Source organism: Miniopterus natalensis, chromosome 1 (assembly GCF_054644295.1).
Source record: "Miniopterus natalensis isolate mMinNat1 chromosome 1, mMinNat1.hap1, whole genome shotgun sequence".
NCBI classification, from domain to species: Eukaryota; Metazoa; Chordata; class Mammalia; order Chiroptera; family Miniopteridae; genus Miniopterus; species Miniopterus natalensis.
Window position 1 is genome coordinate 198,431,296 of NC_142081.1, and position 17,975 is coordinate 198,449,270.

Genomic DNA, 17,975 nt, shown 5'->3' on the forward strand with positions numbered 1-17,975 from the left:
ATATCCCTCGCTTGCTTCCTTTCAGCCAACCTCAGACATTCCTCAGTTCCCCAAATGTGCCCCAGTCAGGGCACATACCCAGGTTGTGGGTTCAGCCCTCAGTTGGGGTGCAAGTGGGAGGCAACCAATCGATGTTTCTCTCTTTCTTTCCCCCTCTGTCTCCCTCTCTCTAAATATGTCCTCAGGTGAGGATTTTAAAACAAACAAAAAAAAGGAATACATGTAGGTTCAGTCCATTTTCTCCATAGTTATTGATCCAGCCACCAGTCTGATTAGCATTGGTAATTTATAAATATTTTGGTTAGAATTAACATCTTTACAGTATCAATCTTCCAAACCAGAAATGTGGTATATCCTTACATTTATTTGTCTTATTTAATTTTTCTTAATATTGTTTTATAGTTTCCGCCCTCAGGTATTATGTTTGCTACAGTTTTCTTTTTTCAGATTATTTTGCTAAAACTGTTTCTTATGCATGGAAATTAAATTTTATAAAATGTTTATTCCCCATCTAGTCACTGAATCATCACATTTTTCTGCTCTGTTAATGGGGCAAATTGCGTTGGTTTGGGTAATGCCATTAAGTGCATACAAATTTAGACTTTTACATCTTTCTGCTGAGTTAAACCTTTTAGCATTACTAGAAGTAAACCCCTTTATTTCTAGTCACACTTTTTTTCTTAAAGACTGTTTTATCTACCATTAATGTAGCAAAAAGTTACCCTACGTTTACTAGGTTCTGGCTATACACTCATTCATTCATTTTCAAAAAAATTTTCTAAGGTGATAGGTGCTGGAGACCAAATGCCAGGGCATCATACTTAAACTTGTATGGTTTTTAGCCTCTCTTTTACTGTACAGATGAAGCCTCAGTTTCCTCGCCTGTAAATTTTTTTCATCAATTTTGGGAAATTTCTAAGCTAGTATCACTTCAGATATTGCTTCTACCTGGGCTCTCCCTTCTCTCCTTTGGAGACTCCAATTAAAAATGTTAGATTTTCTCATTGTATCTTTTCTGCCTTTATCTTTTCCATGTTTTCCATCCTTAGTCTCTCCTTATTTTGCTGTGGATTTCCTCCTGATCTATCTTCCAGCACATTAATTCTCTCTTCAGCTGCATCTAGCTGCCATTAAACCTGTACATTGGGTTCATATTCCTCAACTCTAAAAATTCTCATTGGTTCTTTTTAAACTAAGCAGTGTTACTTTTTATAATTTCCAGCTCTTTGCTGCAAGGTTTAAGAGTGGCTCCGGCCTTCATGAGCATAGAAAGCATTGATACTTTAAAGTCCACGTCTTGTAATCACACTCCGTGGTTTGATGTGGAACTCCATCGTGTGGCTCTCTCGGTTTCAGGAGCTGTACCGAAGCACCGTGGAAACGTTCCAGACGTTTGTGGACATCCTGTTCCTGCAGACGCTCCCGGGTGTGACCGGCCTCTCGCGGGCAGAGTGTGAGTACCTGAGGCAGGAGGCCCAGGAGAACGCCGCCCTGCAGCTGGGGAAGTCGGATCGCTTCCGCAAGCAGCAGTGGAAACTATTCCAAGAGCTCCTGGAGCAAGAGAAGCAGGTGCGGGCATTTTGTAAAACTGGGTCTATTTTGTAAAACTACTGACAGCCTACTGTTGACCAGAAGCCTTAGTGATAACACAAACAGTTAATTAATACGTTATATGTATAATATACTGTTCTCTTAAAATAAAGTACGCTAGAGAAAAGAAATGTTAAGAAAAGTATAAGGGAAGAGAAAATACACGTAGAGCATTTATTGAAAAAAAATCCACGTGTAAGTGTAGTTGAAACCCGTGTTGTTCAAGGGTCTCCTGTAAATAGAAGCAGCACTTTGCAGACACATGGCCATTCGCAGCCGTGGCGGGCACAGCGCCTGTCCGTTTCTTAGACCTTCCAGTTCACTTCTGTCCTCTGCCGGCTCATCACGTTGCCCCGTCATCCGTAACTTGTCTTCCTGCTGCACTGGCCTCTGAGCCCCTGCTTTGCATGTTTCCTTTCCCTATTCAAAGCCCAGGGCCGGGGTGTAGCAGGTGCCTACAAAGGGAAACTTTGCTACATTTATGGTAACAATGGTGCAGCTTCGGGAAGGATCAGAGGTCACCTTGAGCCTGTACTCTTCCAGGGGATGCAGATGCAGCTGAATGCCTGTGATTCTTCCCAATCCTGGGCCTGGGGAGGGAGAGGGACCCTGGGCCTCGGTGGTTGGGAGCGCTCACCAGGCCAGTCTGATGTCCCTCTCAGGTAGGTTTCCAGATGGGGGTGGGGGCCTTTTAGAGACAGGCCCCTAACCTCGGAAGCTGAATGCCTGGGTTTGAACCACAGCGAAGCCATTTGGGGACTGGGTGACGTTAGCCAGTTAGCAGACCTTGCACGACTTGTTGAGTGTCTCAGAACCACAGCTTCTGTGTGAAGAAATAGGGACCAAAATGCCCAGCAGGGCTTCTGCGAGGTCAGGCACATTAAGGCCTTTTGCACAGTGCTTGGTCACCTGATGAGGTGACATCAAAAAAAGCAGGATTTCATTTCTGATAAATTGTCAGACAAACACCTATGATTCATCTAAAATGCTCTGGTTATGAGTCTCCAGTTATTTTAGGCAAGTAGCAGACTATGCGTAGCTTCTGGTTTTTACTTTTATTTATTTGCTTGTGAGTATATGCATGCTTGTCAATTTTCCGTGGCTTGTGCAGAAGCATTTTGAGGGGATTTTACATGCAAGAAGCAAGCAGGATAGTTAATGGCCTCATCAGCTGATTAAATAAATACGGCCGCAGACTGCTGTCATATTTAATTTACTGATTGACTAGTTAATTGCCTTAACTTACCACAGGATATTTAGAGGTCCATGTTCTCCCACTTTCCATATGTCCTGGTTGACAGTGAAAATGAGAGATGAACTTTCTGTTCATCTGAAAATTTAGTCGTGAGAAGAAAAACCCCAGCAGGACTATTCATGGAAAAGTAAACCCACACCCAGACGATCAAATGCATTCGCCACATTTCCTACCCAAAAGGCCTTGGTAATCCGTGTCCTGCTCTCAGGGAAGCTGTCCCCATCCTCATGCCCAGAAGCTGTGAGCGTGAAACCTAACCTGGCAATAGGGACTTTGCCGATGTGCTAGGATCTTGAGGTGGGAGAGGACCCTGGGTTGTCCAGGTGGGCCCAGTGTAATCATGAGGGTCCTTGTAAATGAAAGTGGGAGTCAGGAGAGTCAGAGGGATGCAATGTGGGGGACACTCAGCCCCCCAGTGCTGGACTTGAAGGTGGAAGAGGGGCCACCAGCCGAGGAAGGCAGGCACCTCGGGAAGCAGGACAAGGCGAGGAAAGGACTTTCCCTATAGAGCTTCCGGAAGGAATGCGGGCCTGCGGGCCCCTTGGATTTAATCCCCTGGAGCCCCCATTCCAGACTTCCGATCCCAAGAACTGTAAGATAGTAAGTTTGTTGTTTTAAGCTACCAAGTTTGTGGTCATTTGTTACAGCAGCCCTTGGAAGCTGATACGCCCGTCCACAAGCATCTGCATCTTTAACAGGGAGCGTGGCAGGTGGCACTCTAGCCTAATGGTGAAGACACCACGGCTGCAGTCAGTCTGCCCGGTTTCCATCCTGGCTCCGCCTCTCACTGCCCCCCGCGAACCCCACTCCAGGCAGGTTTCCACCACCTGACCCCCAAACCTGCTCCCGTCTGTGCCGAGCTCTCAGGCCCACCCTCGCCGCACTCACAGCAGCACCCGGCTAAGCTGGGGTCCCCTCCTACGCGGAACGCTGGCCTGACTCCTGCTAGTCCCGCTGCCTGGAGGGATGGTGGCTCCTCTCCCTGCCCAGTGAAGTTTGGGCCCAGGTGCTTGGTGCAGCCTGTGTTCCATCGAGTTCCGTGTGCAGCGTGCGCCCCCTTCGGGCTGCTGGGGGTAGCGCCCTTTGAGCAGCGACAGGGGGAAAGGGAAGGACCTTAATGACCGAGTCCCTGGCTGTAACTCCCTCTGCCTGAGCTGGGCCTATGTTCTCCTGCGGCTGCGAAATAGTCAGCGAGGAGCACGGCAGGGCCCGGAAAGACGTGGCTTTGGAGAAAGACAGGCCTAGATTGAGTCCCTGCCCCACTTTTTAAATTTATTTGCTATGTGTGGCCTTGGACTTCACATTGAAGATGAGCTAACATCCAAAATTACAGAACACACAGGAACAATCCACCGTGAGAGTCAGCACATTCAGCTAGCAGCAGGTTCAGATCACGGCAAACACCTGAAACACTCAGAGAGAAGACTGTCAGAAAGTGCTTCCAAAGGAAGTGCGTTTAAAACAATACGAAACACAGGAGGAATGCCTAGCCGTAAAGACCAGACACGGCGAAAAGAGACAACAGACTAATGGCCATGTACTGTTATGAATGAAAATTATAGTCATGAAACGGATGGATGAGTTAAACAGCAGGTTAAATGTGGCTGACGACAGTGTGGGGCCTAGAAGATACTGTGAGAAAGTCGTCCGGGGTGCAGAGTCGAGAGCTCAAGAGAAGGGGAGCAGGAAAGTGGGTAGGAGGCGTGGAAAACAGCAGAGGGCGCCCTCGGGGGGCTTCTCCCAGTCTTACAGGAGTCCCAGGGGGAGCAAATGCAGAGGAGGAGGGAGGGGTGATACTCAATGTAATACCGCCTGGGACGTTTTCCCTTAGTGACAGATCGAGTCATAAGGTAAAGGGGACGTTGATTAACTTTACGTTCTATGGGGTCAGGACTGTATGTTGGAAATTTAAACTCACTGAGGGTGTAGAAATAGAATATGGAACTGTCAGAGCCAGGGAGGACATCAAAGGGAATACACAAAATTAAAAATAATATTGACCCGAGGAGCATCTGTGCTTTAAAAAATGAGGACTTTAGAAAATCGGGCAGAACCAGACTAACAGAGGGTAATGTCACGGAGGTGGAGAGAAGGTTGGGCTTGTATTTCTCCTGTTTGGAGGAGAGAAGGATTAGCTCTAGTTCCCCATTTGTCCCACCGCAGGTGCGCTCCCAGGGGTCTTTAACCGGGGCGCATTGGCCCAGAAAGTACGAGAGTATATGACTTTCAAAGACAGATTTAGAAAGATGGCAATTCTGTCCAAATTAATCAGTGTCATCCAGCTCAATTACAAGAAAAAAACACACATCCTGTTTTCCAAAACTTGCTAAATGGATCCTAAAATCCGTATGAGAGGAAGAACAGCCAAGAATAGCTGAGACAGTTTTGTACAAGAGAATATGGGAGGCCTCGCCTGGCAGCTGTGAAGTCTTGCTGTGAATGAGAGCTGGAAAGCAGTGTGGTGCGGCTGCAGAAACTGACAGTCCCACGGAGTAAAAGAGCAGAGGAGGCGGTGAATGTATATATGGAAACTATGAATCTATGGAAACTCTGTGATACAAGGTGGCAGGGCAGCCAGTCATAGGAAGATAAACTATCCAACACATGTGCTGGCACAATCAGTATCCACGTGTCTGGAGGAAATTCGATCCCTTCCTCACACCACAGAAAATAAGTGTTCAGTGCTTTACACTGCAAATGCAACTAGGAAAATTTTCAAGTCTTTAGAAGGGAATATTAGAGAAAATGTTAATGAAATCAGGCGAGAAGGATTTTAAACAAGAAATAAGAGCCCGGCTGGGCGTGGCTCAGTGGTTGAGCATTGACCTAGAATCTAGGCTATCAGGGTTCGATTCCCAGTCAGGGCACATGCCCAGGTGTGGACTCGATCCCCAGTCGGGTCTCATTGATGTTTCTATCTCTCTCTCCCCCTCTCCTTTCCTCTCTCTGAAATCAGTAAAGATATATATATATGTAAAAAAAAAAAAAAGGAAGAGATAAGAGGCAGGTTCCAACACAGTGGTGATGGATGAGATGAACTCGAGCTGACCCTTTCCCTCTGTCTGGGGTCTAGGTGTGGATGGAAGAGCATGCGCTGTCCACTGAACTGCAGACACACCTGCGGGACAACCATGAGAGCATCATCCGCAACGTGCTGGGCCGGCTTGGTGGCCTCACTGAAGAGTGAGTACAGGGTTGGGACCTTGCATCCTGTGTGACACTCCACCCTATTCCTCACCTGTAAGATAGACACACTGACTGCCCTGTCTGTTAGTGTGGTGTGATTATTGGGGCATTTCCTGATAGCTCAGTGTATTAGGGTTCTCCAGAGGAACAGAGCCAAGGAGATGTGTGTATATGTGTATCTATCTATTTATCGTCTTTACCTATCATCTATCATCTATCTACCTACCTACCTATCTACCTATCTATCCCTATAGAGACAGCAAGAGGGGAGAAAGGAGCTGAGAGGTAACAATACCCGCAGTTGGCAAACTGGAGACTCGTAAGAGCCCATCATAGTCCCAGTCCTGAGCCTGAAGGTCTGAGAACCAGGAGAGCTGGTGGTGTCGGGTGCAGTCAGGAAGCCGCAGGCTAAGGCAGGGGAAGAACCAGTATCTCAGTCTGTGTCCAAAGGCAGAAAAAGGTGATGTCCCTGCTCAGTGCAGGCAGACAGGAGCAGTTCCCTCTCATTTGGGGGAGGGTCAGCCCTTCTCTACTTCAAGCCTTCAACTGATTAGACAGAGCCCACCCATATCAGGAAGGGCAATCTGCTTTACTCAGTCTGCCGATGTAAATACTGATCTCATCCAGAAACACCCAGAACAATGTTGGGTCAGCTGTCCAGGCAGCCGTGGCCCAGTCCAGCTGACACATAAAATTAACCACCGCACTCAGAGAAGCCAGGAGCATTGACCCACAGCCCCTGCCCGCTCTCCCCAAAGGTCTACGCGGTACATCCTGCAGGGACACGAGCTGCTCCTGCGCTCGGCCCTCCGGAGGCTGGCCCTGCGCAGCAGTGCCATCGCCACCCTGACACACATGCGGCTGTCCAGCAAGAGGAGCCTTCTGCAGGAGCTGCGCGAGCAGCACGCCCTGGAGCAGGGCTCCTCCCAGTGCCTGGACGAGCACCAGTGGCAGCTGCTCAGAGCCCTGGTGAGAATTATACTGAAAATGCACATGAAAGCAGAGCGGGGACGGGTGGGTTGTCATCAGGAGGTTGCAAAGAAGGGGCCCTGTAATCTGTTTTAAGGTTTTAACAAATCCAAAGAAAGAACTTGTCAGTTACAGGGCTGGGATTTAAACCCAGGCAGGCTGACTCCAGGTCTCAGGCAGCCACGGAGCTATCAGAGTAGCGGGTGTTTTCTGACCCACTGGTGAAGGACAAGCTCACACCCTTTCGCTCTGCCCAGGAGAGCCCAGTGGGAAGCAGGCTGCCCCACCTCTGACCCCTCCCCTCCTCCTCTGACTCACGTTCCTACAAGGAAAGCAGACTCCAGGGCCCCATATTCCCTGCTTTGGCCTCCATGATGCCCCAGATCACTCTCAGACTCAGATCTGGCTTCAGAACCCAGCTCTGCTGTGTGACTTTTAGACAGTCGCTTAACATCTCTGAGCCCCTGTCCTCATCGCTCCCAAGGACATTCTTGTATGTGTGACAGGCTGCAGGTGGCGCTGGGCACACAGTTGGTGCTCCCCAAATGCCTTGGGTTGGGGGCACCTTCCACAGGCACCTAGCTCATCCATTGTCTTGGGGTTTGCAAGCCCAGGCGCCTCCACTTTCTGCCTCTTCTCCATCCCTTCCCCAACTTTCCTGGGGCTCTGAGCAGGTGGACCAGTGTCCTGGTCCTGGTGCCTGTGCCGGCCGGGCTCCTGTGCCGGGCAGCAGCCTGGGCTCCCCCCTGCCCTGCTGTCCGTTGCAGGAGGCGCGCGTGCAGGAGGAGACCTGCAGGCTGGAGGAAGAGCTGCAGCAGACTCGGCTGCAGCTGCAGCAGCAGCTCCTGGCCGAGGCCCAGGAGGCGGGGCGGCTCCTCCAGCAGCACACCGAGCGGGCCGTGGGGCAGGCGCTGCTGGGGCACGCACGGACGGCCGCCACCAAGAGCCGGGCCAAGGACCGGGAGGACTTCAAGGTGTGCGCCAGCCCCCATCCCTGGGGAACCTGAAGGCAAGAGGATGGGGGGGGCAGGGGCAGATGAGGAGGGATTTGGACAGAGCAGCCGCCTGGGCGCCGTACTTGCTGTCCCCTCCCAGGAGCTTTTGGTCTTGCAGAGGTTGCCCACCATCTGATGAAGGTAACCTGGACCCTCGGTAGGGATGCTAACCCCCCATCAAGTCTCCAGTGATGGGCACCTCTGCATTTCCCCGCTTTCTGCTTTGGGTCAGAGGCATATCACAGAGGAATGAATATAACTGCAGGTAGCAGAAAGTCCTCCAAAAATGACTCAAATAAATAGAAGTTACTGCCCGGCCGGCGTGGCTCAGTGGTTGAGTGACGTCCCATGCACCAGGAGGTCAGGGTTCGATTCCCAGTCAGGGCACATGCCCGGGCCGTGGGCTCAATCCCCAGTAGCAGGGGTGCAGGAGGCAGCCGATCAATGTTTCTCTTTCGTTGATGTCTCTCCCTCGCCCTTCTGCTCTCTCTAAAATCAATGAAAACATATTTCAATAAATAGAAGTTACTCATCCCACATAACAAGCCGTGTGGAGGTAGGTGGTTCCCGGCTCGGGGGCTCTGCGATGAGACCAAGGCCCAGGCTCTTCCTTTCTGACCCACGATTCTCAGTGTTAGTTGGTTGCCTCAGAGTCTCAAAGTGGCCCCCGGCCCTCCAGACACCAGATCTGCATCCCAGGACTGAAGAGGAAAGCGGCAAAGTCTTTGACTTGCACTGAGGCTTCGCCTTCATGTTCGGAAAGGGAAGCCCCCTCCCCGGGCTGACTTTCCCTAATATTGCATCTGACTGGCTGGGGTCCCACACCCAGCCCTAGACCGTCCCTGACCAAGGGAAATAGCACAGGGTGGAGCAAAGGGAGGTTTGCAGTTGTGAGTACATGAAACACAGAGTTTATTCCTGGGTTATTCTTTACTAATTATTGTAGTGTTTTCCGTATGAACAGCTTCAGGCCTACTTTCGCCCCACGCTGTGTTACCGACTGGTTTAAACCGACCACACACTCCCTGCCTGCTCCCCACCAGTCAGGGTTGGGAGTGGCTGGGAGACGGGAGCTGGGGCTCCGGGGGGTGGGGGGCACGCAGCATGCGACCTCCCGCTGAGTCCTGTCCCTCCTGCCCGCAGAGGACGCTGCTGGAGGCGGCCGTGGAGAGCGTGTATGTGACCAGCGCCGGCGTGGGCCGGCTCACGCAGGCCTATTACCAGCAGGTTGGGAGGGTCATGCAGGCCCACGAGGACCGCAGACTGGAGCAGCTGCAGACCCTGCAGGGTACGGCACCCCGGGGGGAGCCCCGCAGCCAGGAGCCGGGCCCGCTCAGAGTTTTCCAATTTTATTTTTGGAAATCTTCTGTTTTTAATGTTTCTTTTGCTTACTTATCCCGTTTTGTCCCCAAAAGCCTCTTTAAAAGGCACTTAAAGAAACACATGTATACAGTAAAGCAGGATTTTTTAAAATAGGTGAATCGGGGCAGTGAGATGGAGTTAGGTGAGGCCCTTACCTGGGACATACTTCGTGGTCATCAGATTTCTACTAAGTGGTGACATGGTTTGGGCTCTGGGCTTCCTGGTGGCCGGAAAGATGGAAACGTCTTCGATTAAAGCTCTCGCAGTGACTGTGAATGAGAACAGGCCGGTGGCCCATCCAGGGCTCCCCAGACCCAGAGAGTTTTCCCCGGGGGCTCTCGTGAAGGGTGACCCTGGGAAACGGCGTGGACAGTACCCCCAAGGCCAGCAGTGGCGTTGTGTATTAATGGACAAATGCCAACTTCTCCAAGGCCACTTTTTGTAACATCCTTCCCTGCCTCGGGCCTCAGAACAGGGTCCCCTCGTTCTCTGGAGGGCCGCGCCTGGACTGTCCCAGGGCCGGAGGTGGACCTGGCCCGAGATGAGCGCTGGGCAGCGGGCCTGGGGCGGGCTTCTGTGAGCGCGGTCCCTCCCAATGAGCTCAGCTGCGCCCCTGTCTTCCCTGTCCTGGGGAATTTGAACCCTAGATTTAAATAAAATCTGGGCCATGCCCAGAAATATGCCAGCCCTACAGACCCTTCATTACGGCTTTCCAGAGTAAGGGTTGGTCTTGCCCAGTGGGAGACAGCCGGGACCGGGAAATTCAGGACCAGGGTGCTCACATCCCCGTTTGAGGCCTCAGTTTCCCCATCTGTGGGACTAGGGTTCAGCCAACCCTCCATGTGCTCAGTTCCTGCTTCCCTGATACCCCAGCTCTGATGTGGGGGTTGCCCAGTGAATGAACTGATACAGTGTAACTGAGCTTAACAGGCCCCATTAACGTCTCGTTTTTTTCTTCATTCCTCAAATTATTTTTTATTTAAAACTCACAGAATGTCATAGCCCTGGAGACCATCCAGTTAAACCTCCCTCTAGGGCTAGAAAGCTCAGGTCCAGCGAGGTAGGTGGCCTGCTGGACAACTAGTTGCCATACCTGCCTCGCTGTGAGTCAAGTGTGACAACTAGGCAAGTGTCGAAGCAGTTAGGTATAGTGACTAGTTAGGTGGGTGGCTAGTTAGGCGTGGCAGCTAGGTCAGGGTAGGAGTCCCCTGCACCTCAGGCTTCAGAGGCCAGACTCCCCAGATCCTTGGGAAGCACCCACTTCAGCACCCACATCGGTAAAGGGAGCATCTGTCTCGCGCCCGCAGCTCTGCGTGCCGGACCGCTCCTCCGCCTGGCGTGGTTTCATCTGTTGGGGTGTCCTCTCTGTCACATCTTTCGTACATGCCTCCCTTTCTCCTGGAGCAAGAGCGGGGGCCCAGCGGCTGGAGGCAGAGCACGGTTGCTTTCCTGGGGGCCTGCCCGTCTGCGGCGGAGGCCGCGGCATCCTCCCCACCCAGGCCCTCCGGGGTGGACCGCTGGGGCCGTGTCAGTGGCACTCCATGGTGTGTCCTGCTGACCTCTGTACCCAGCACCCGCCCGGACCTGGCACAGGGTCAGTCCTCAAACATGCGTCTGACTGTCGTGTGTTCGTTTCCAGGAGAGAGAAGGGAAAACTACAAGTTGCGGAAAAAGCAGGAGCTCGGTGACCCTCCGTTGGCGGGCGAGGTGGTGGGCAGAGCTCAGGAAGCCTCCCAAGGCGTCCACCAGAGGTGAGGCCCCCCAGGGCAAGCTGCCCTGCACGTCGCATGTCTCCCCCAGCCTCGGATGTGGCCTGCAAGGGTCAGCATCCTCGGCTGCCTGGAGGCCCAGCCCTGCCTGCTCCTGGCTCCACACACGGCCCTGCCAGGGCCTGGCACAGGGCATGAGCCGTCGGGCATGAGCCGTCCAGCGTGGCCGGGTTTCCTTTCCAGTTCTCAGTGGCGTTCACAGCCCCGACACAGCACCACCCCTCATTCATACCTTGAGGCCCCCAGAAGCAGACCGGGGCCTGAGGACTGGGGGGATGGGGGGGTTGTTTATGGGTCGTGGCCCCGGGAGGTGCAGGGAAGGAGCAGGAAGCGAGACAGACAGCGTCCCTGCTGTTTCCTTACCAGGGACCCGCCGCAGACCACGCAGGTAGCAGGTGACCTCACCGTTCTGCAGGTCAGATGCCTGGGCGGTGCTGCTACTTTCCCCGAGGCCCACGTGGCCAAAATCCAGGCGTGCCCGGGCGGGGCCCTGCTTCCAGGCTCTGGGAAGACTGTCTCGGGCTCGCTCAGGTCATTGGCAGCATCCAGTCTCTTGTAGAACAAGTTCCCTGATGTGGCTGTCAGCTGGGGGTCCCCTTGGCCTCCTAGAGGCCTCTCTCTGGTCCCTGCATGTGGCCCCCACATCCCAAAGCAATGCGTCCTGGTCACACCTGGGCTCTCTTTGCCTGAGGACCTCTCCGCCTTCTTCTGCCACATCTCTTGACTCCAGCTGGGGAAACTTCTCTGATTTAAGGGCTCCGGTGATTGAGGCCACCTGGGTAACACAGGGTTGTTTCCAAATCCCAAAGTCATGCCCTAACCAGGACGGCAAAGTCCCAATTGCCACGTAACATCTTCACGGGTTTCAGGGATTAGGGTGTGGACACCTGAGGACATTGTGTGGCCTCCCAAACTGGAGAAAAGCCAGCACCACCTGTGATAAGGAGGGGTTTCCAGGGCAACTGAGGCCCGGAGCACTGACCGCTGCAGTATCACAGCTAGTTGTCCCATGCCTGCCCCCTCCCCGTCCAGCTCAGTGTGGAGCTCCGTGAAGGCAGGGGCTGAGTCTCACCCCTGCAGCTGCAAAACCCAGCACAGAACCTGGCAGGCCAGAGAGACTTTCATGAATGAACAAATAAGTGGATGGGTGGATCGATGGATGGATGATGGGGTCTTGTAGGATGAATAGGAGTTTGCCAGGCAAATAGAAAGAAGAGAGGAAAGATGTCACTGGCAGAAGAGAGGGTGAAGCAAAAGCAAGGTGAAGTTTTGTGCCTCAGGTACTTCATGGGTGGCCGCCTGTGATGCTGAAGGTGGCTGCTGCCTTCAGGTCTAGAAATTCGGGTCCTCTCAGAAAATCAGCCACAAGAGACCGAGAAGGAGGCAGAGAGCAATCCTGGAAGCAGGGTGATGGGATGGAGGAGGCCAGAGAACCGTCAGCTGAGGAAGGGAGGGCATTCACGCAGGCAGGCGAGGGCTCTGCCCCTGAAAGGGGGGCTCTGTCGGGTCAGGGACCCGCTTTCCGCTCAGTCTGTCCACCGCTCGGAGGCACGGGGCTGCCGGTCTCATGATTTCTCGTATGCGGCTGCCTGGGAAAGGGGCTTCCTGGGAAAGGGGCTTCCTGTTTCACAGGGGAGGGGCTGGGGTGATTCTGCAGTTTTCACGATGGGCCCCACCCGGGGTTAAGATCGTTTTCTCACATGTCCTTGCAGCTGCAGGACCTCAGGACCCCAGAGGGTCCTCCTGCCCCCCCTTTTTCTGCTCTCTGGCCTACTGATATCACCAAGCCACTCCTAGGACCCAGTGAAAAACGTGCAGAGACAGTCTGTAAACCCCCCGAGTTAATCACTTCTGTGATGAGCCAGCCTGTCGGGGGGGCTCTCCTGTGGCCGCAGTAAGTCCTGGCCACTCTCTCGTGGCTCTGAGCGCTCAAGGCGGCTACGCTATCGGTCACTAATTCGCAGGACGCAGCCCGCCCTGGGGGAAGGTTTGCGCCGGGCCTCTGACCCCCCGCCAGCCAGGGCGGCGCTGACGCCTCGGTTCCCTCCGCCAGGATGCGGGTGCAGCAGGGGAGGTTCCTGGCCCAGTTCACGGCCCACCAGTGCATCCGCCTGGACACCTGGCAGCAGAGGGCGAGGGGCCTGGACCTCCTGGAAGCGCAGCTGGAGACCCAGCTCCAGGTACGAGCTCGGAGACGCCTGGGCGAGGCAGGGATAGCAGAACACCGGCCTTGTGACCAGAGGCCGGCAGTGGGGCCTTTGCGAGGGGCCTGCACTCCCGCTCGGGCCCCCTCCGCCCTGCCGAGTCTCACCGGCTGGTGATGCGTCAGCCTCGTGGATCTGCTGTGAGCCTGGGGGTCCCACGTGTTTGCAGCGCCCAGCTCAGGCCAGGCCTGGGCGCCGATCGGTCCTGTCCAGTGAGCGTCTCCCTGGGTGGGGTCGGCAGCTCGTGGGCTATCAGTGTCATTTCGGCGGTGTTGCTGGGGACTGAGGCTTGTTCGTGACGTAGAACGTACCGGAAGCTCAGTGCTTGTGCTAGAAGGTGGGCATCTCATCGCAGAAAATTCATCAGTGTGGGATTATAAAGCGAGGCTGTGAGGCCAATCGATCGCCTTTAAAGAAAACCAGATATTGCAGAGTGGAGGCGGCTGTGAGAGTGTCGGGCCCCGTCAGAGTATGCGCCACGAATGTGGTATCGATGGTGGTGACAGCAACGAGAATCATGGTGACAGTGGTTAACATTTACTGAGGGCCTGTTATTTTAAATTGTTTGTTAAGCCTCATCTGAGGAGTGAGGATATTTTTCCATTGGTTTTTAGAGAGTGGAAGGGAGGGGAGAGAGAGAGAGAAACATCGATATGACAGAGACACATCGATTGGTTGCCTCCCACAGGCGCCCCAACCTGGGCGGGGATCTGACGTGCAAGCCACATACGCGCCCTTGACCAGGAGTCGAACCCATGACCCTCCAGTGTCTAACCACTGAGCTACACCAGCCAGGGCCAGTGAGGGTCTGTGATACACTCACTGGCTGAGAGGGCCACCTGTACCACCTAATGTCCTCCAGCCCAGGAGCAGGTTCCTACTAGGATCCCACTTACAAATGGGGAAACTGAGGCTCTGGGAGGTTGAGTCACTATCCAGGGTCACACTGTTATAAGCCATGGATCCAGGTTTGTGTGGTTAAACCCCAGGGCTGGGAGTTATGAACTGAGACTGGAGTCAGGCAGGAGTGGGTGAGCTCCTGGGCCAGCCGCCGTCACCTCCGTGGCCCTCGTGGCCCGCCTCACCTCAGTGCCCTCGTCTGTAGGATGGGGACCCGTGGCCGGTGTGAGGAGGGGTTACCTGGCAGGAGCTGGTTAATGTTGGCTCCCTCCCTTCCACGGCCTCTGCCCTGCCCCTGACCTCCCTGGAGGCTTCTGGGAAAGTTCTCCACGCCGGGGACATGCCCTCAGCTGCCCTGGAGGCGTCAGCCCCATCCTGGTGCAGGGATTCAGAGGGAGGCCTGCTGATCGCCTCGCTTTGCATTCAGGAGGCCGAGCAGAGCTTCATCTCCGAGCTGGCGGCCCTGGCCCGGGTGCCCCTTGCCGAGAGCAAACCGTCCTCGAGTAAGCGTGGACCGTCAGGTAAGTCGTGGGAGGTGGCTGGGAATATGGGTTCCAGTCCCATGGCCGCCACTAACTAGCTATGTGGCCTTGGGCACTGTACTTACCCTCTCTGGGCTTTCCTGTTCTTATCTGTAAATGAGCGGCCTCAGTTAGCTCATCCCTGGGGCCTCCTTGCTCTCCGGGGATCAGTAATTCCAATTCCTGGGCCTGCTGTTCACCAGCCGTGTCTGATCTCTGACTCTGTTTCCCCATCTGCAAAGTGGGGTTATTGACTCCTCCCCCTGCTGGAGATACCAGTGCACCACCAGGTGTGGCAGTGACGGGAAGGTGTGTAAGAATTCACAGGTCTCTTGAAATAAAGTCTGCGTACTGTGGCTGTGACTCAGGTTCCTACGCTTCAGGCATCTTCCAGTCAGCCGGCTGCTGTGGAAACACAGCGGGAGCCTGGCGGCCCTGAGTTCAAATCCCAGCCCTGCCACTTATAGGCTGTGTGGCTAGAGCACTTTACCCCCTGGGCCTCAGTTTCCCTACAAGTTAAATGGGTGTGATAGCAGTAAGGTTCCGAGTGTGTGCCCGGCCCAGAGACAGGCTGGGTTGGAGTCAGGCTGAGAGGCTGTCGCTTGCCTGAAGTCACAGAGCCATGTCTGGGTCCCTGTGTCTTCACAGAGAAGCCCCTAAGGACCAAAAAGAAGAAGCCCCCCGTCCGGGACAGAGGAGACCCCGGGGGGCCCAGCAACGACGACCCTGCCTCCGGGGAACACCCCTCAGCATCACTCAGGTAAAACAGGGCCCCCGGCTTAGTGCCCGTGGGTGCCTGTGGAGCACCTACAGCGTGCGTGTGCGCCCGGCCAGACCTGGGATCAGAGCCCTGACTGCATTTCTCCCACACTTCACAGCAAAAGGCTGAGCCCACAGGAAAGTGACGCAGGTGACGGGGAGAATCCTAAGAAGCTACTGAAGAAAAGCAGCAATTTGTAGTTTGAGGCCTGTCCTTGGGGACAGAACCTGAAGACGGTCTGAGTGCACCTGCCCCCGCCCCCGCCCCGTGAGAAACCCGAGGAGGGACCCGCTGGCCCGGGCGATGGCGGGGTTCCCCGTGCTCACAGGTGGAGAGTGGATGGTGTCAATGTGCCTGAAAAACAGTGAGTGCTGCAGACCCTGCTTCTCCGGACAATCAGACGCGCAGGATTGGGCACACGCTGAGTTCTGTCTTCGGCTCCGTCCCTCGGGGATCCCTTCTTCCTGGCTCGGTAGTGCCCACCACTGTGCCCTGGTGCCCCCGACCCTGCCTCCCCCAGCGCCAGGTGCTCCCTCCAGCCCTGGGCCCCTGCTCTCTGCCTCTTGGGAGTGACGGTGTGGCTGATGTTTTCTGGGTCAGGACTTTTCTCCTCCATGCTCACCCCCCCCGTCCCGTGAACCTGGCCACTGACTGCCACAGGGTTCTCACCTGGACCCACTCCTGTCCTGGGATCAGCCAGCAGCAAAGGCCTGGTCACTGGGGGTCTGGGTCCCAGGGCCCCCGACCCAGACACAGAGGTGCACGCAGCACCCCCTCCTGAGGAGTGTTTCAGGGTCACTGTTTCCCCGGGGGGTGGCGAGAACGCCCAGAGCTTCCAGACCGGCCCACATAAGTCACTTCCAGGAGAAGTCTCCCCACCCAGAGAGAAAACTGAGCTTTTCATTGAAATCGGGGATTCTCAGCCTCGGCGCTGTGGGCGTTTGGGGTGAGATGGTTTGGGGAGGGGCCGTCCTGTGCATTGTGGGATGTTCAGCAGTCCCCTGGCCTCTCTCCCCTGGATGCCAGTAGCATCCCCAGTGTGACAGCCAAAAACGTCTGCAGACACCACCCGATGTCCCCTTGGGGCCATCACCCCTCACCTAAAGCCATCCAGGAGGGAGAGCTCAGTGTTTCCACGAATCCGCAGACTATGGGGGGCTCTCGGCTCTGGGAGGCACTGTTTCGGGGATTTTCTTGACCTGCACTTTTCTTTCTTATAACCTGTATCAGACTCCTGTAGGCAGGAAAGTGGCTCCTTAACAGAAGTGACCCATGACCACGGCATTGTTTTTAACCTGTCCTCAGGGCGTCAGCCGGTCCCCGTTTCCAAAGTTAACCACCAGCGCCCTCTCGCGGCAAAATAAATCATTTCCTTATCCTGCAGCATCCTTCACGAGAGTCCTTCCTGCGGCCTTCTGAGAACCTGGTTTGCACAGGAATCACTTTCATTTCTGCCACGTGGGTCCTCCACACAGAGGCCTTCTGGAGGCAGGTGGCTGCCACGTGGGAATGGCTGATGGTGACAAGTCACGGTAAAGGCAGTCCTGCTGGCTGCCTCGGCCTCCGCGGGTCTCGCACAGATGACCGGTTCACTCCCTCAGCCCGCGGGAGTGTGTCACAGGCCACATGCCCTGGGACCCTTCTTCCCCTGCCCCCAGCTACTCTGCCCTGCCACTTTGGGGCACTGAACCCCTAATTAACTCTTCAATGACAACACCCCAGGCGGGCCAGTGGGCCATTTATTTTTTCACAAGCTTTGAATTCAGAAATAAGAGCCACAATAAGTCAATTGTTAAGTAAAAATGGGGGTGATTACAAAGGAAAACTGTACAAAACTTTAAAAATCTGAGTGCCCCGTCAACCTCAGAGGGACAAAGACATGGGCCACTGGAAGCAGCCGTCACCCCACGGTCGTTGGCCCTAAACGGGGACAAGAGGCCCCTTTCCGAGTGTGCACCTGGCACGGCCCGGCGTCCAGAGCTGGCCGGAAGGACACACAGACCAGAAAGACATCATGGCCAGTGACACGCAGCACAGAGACCGGGGTTTCCGACACAGGACGCGGATGACACTTCTCCAAGCTCCCTGCCTCTTTGAGGACTCACAGGTCTCGGCAGGGGTGGGGGGCTCCCGTCCAGCGCAGACTGAGGGTGGGGACAAGGGGTAGACGTCTTCGTGTTAAGCGGGGAGCTGCCCTGAGGGCCTGAGGTCTCGGCCTGGCGCCTACGTTGTCCTCGGTCATGCGCCGTGAGACGCGCGGACTTGCATACGGAACTCAGCAACATGCATCAACTACCCTAGAACAGCTACGGGTGCAAAGGAGCCACTCGGGAACCACGGGGCCGGGGCGGGGGGGGGACAGGACGGGCGACGCCGGGACCGGTGCTCGCGGGGAGGGCGTGGGGAAAGGTGCCGAGCTCGAGTGGGCATCGGCGTGGACACAACTGCGGGGCACGGGGTTGCC

General features: G+C 54.8%; 1 protein-coding gene across 1 annotated transcript in view; it reads left to right on the forward strand.

Annotated features, from left to right (window-relative positions):
- EVC (EvC ciliary complex subunit 1) overlaps window positions 1-16,591 on the forward strand; it is a 39,574-nt gene extending 22,983 nt beyond the window's left edge. The window contains exons 12-21 of the mRNA XM_087828339.1: window positions 1,357-1,569; window positions 5,919-6,028; window positions 6,790-7,000; window positions 7,768-7,974; window positions 9,139-9,283; window positions 10,997-11,108; window positions 13,180-13,306; window positions 14,658-14,751; window positions 15,400-15,511; window positions 15,630-16,591. Coding sequence (XP_087684465.1) covers window positions 1,357-1,569; window positions 5,919-6,028; window positions 6,790-7,000; window positions 7,768-7,974; window positions 9,139-9,283; window positions 10,997-11,108; window positions 13,180-13,306; window positions 14,658-14,751; window positions 15,400-15,511; window positions 15,630-15,711 — 1,413 coding nt within the window. The 3' untranslated portion in view covers window positions 15,712-16,591. The remainder of the gene's footprint in view (window positions 1-1,356; window positions 1,570-5,918; window positions 6,029-6,789; window positions 7,001-7,767; window positions 7,975-9,138; window positions 9,284-10,996; window positions 11,109-13,179; window positions 13,307-14,657; window positions 14,752-15,399; window positions 15,512-15,629) is intronic.
- The last annotated feature ends 1,384 nt before the right edge of the window (window positions 16,592-17,975 follow it).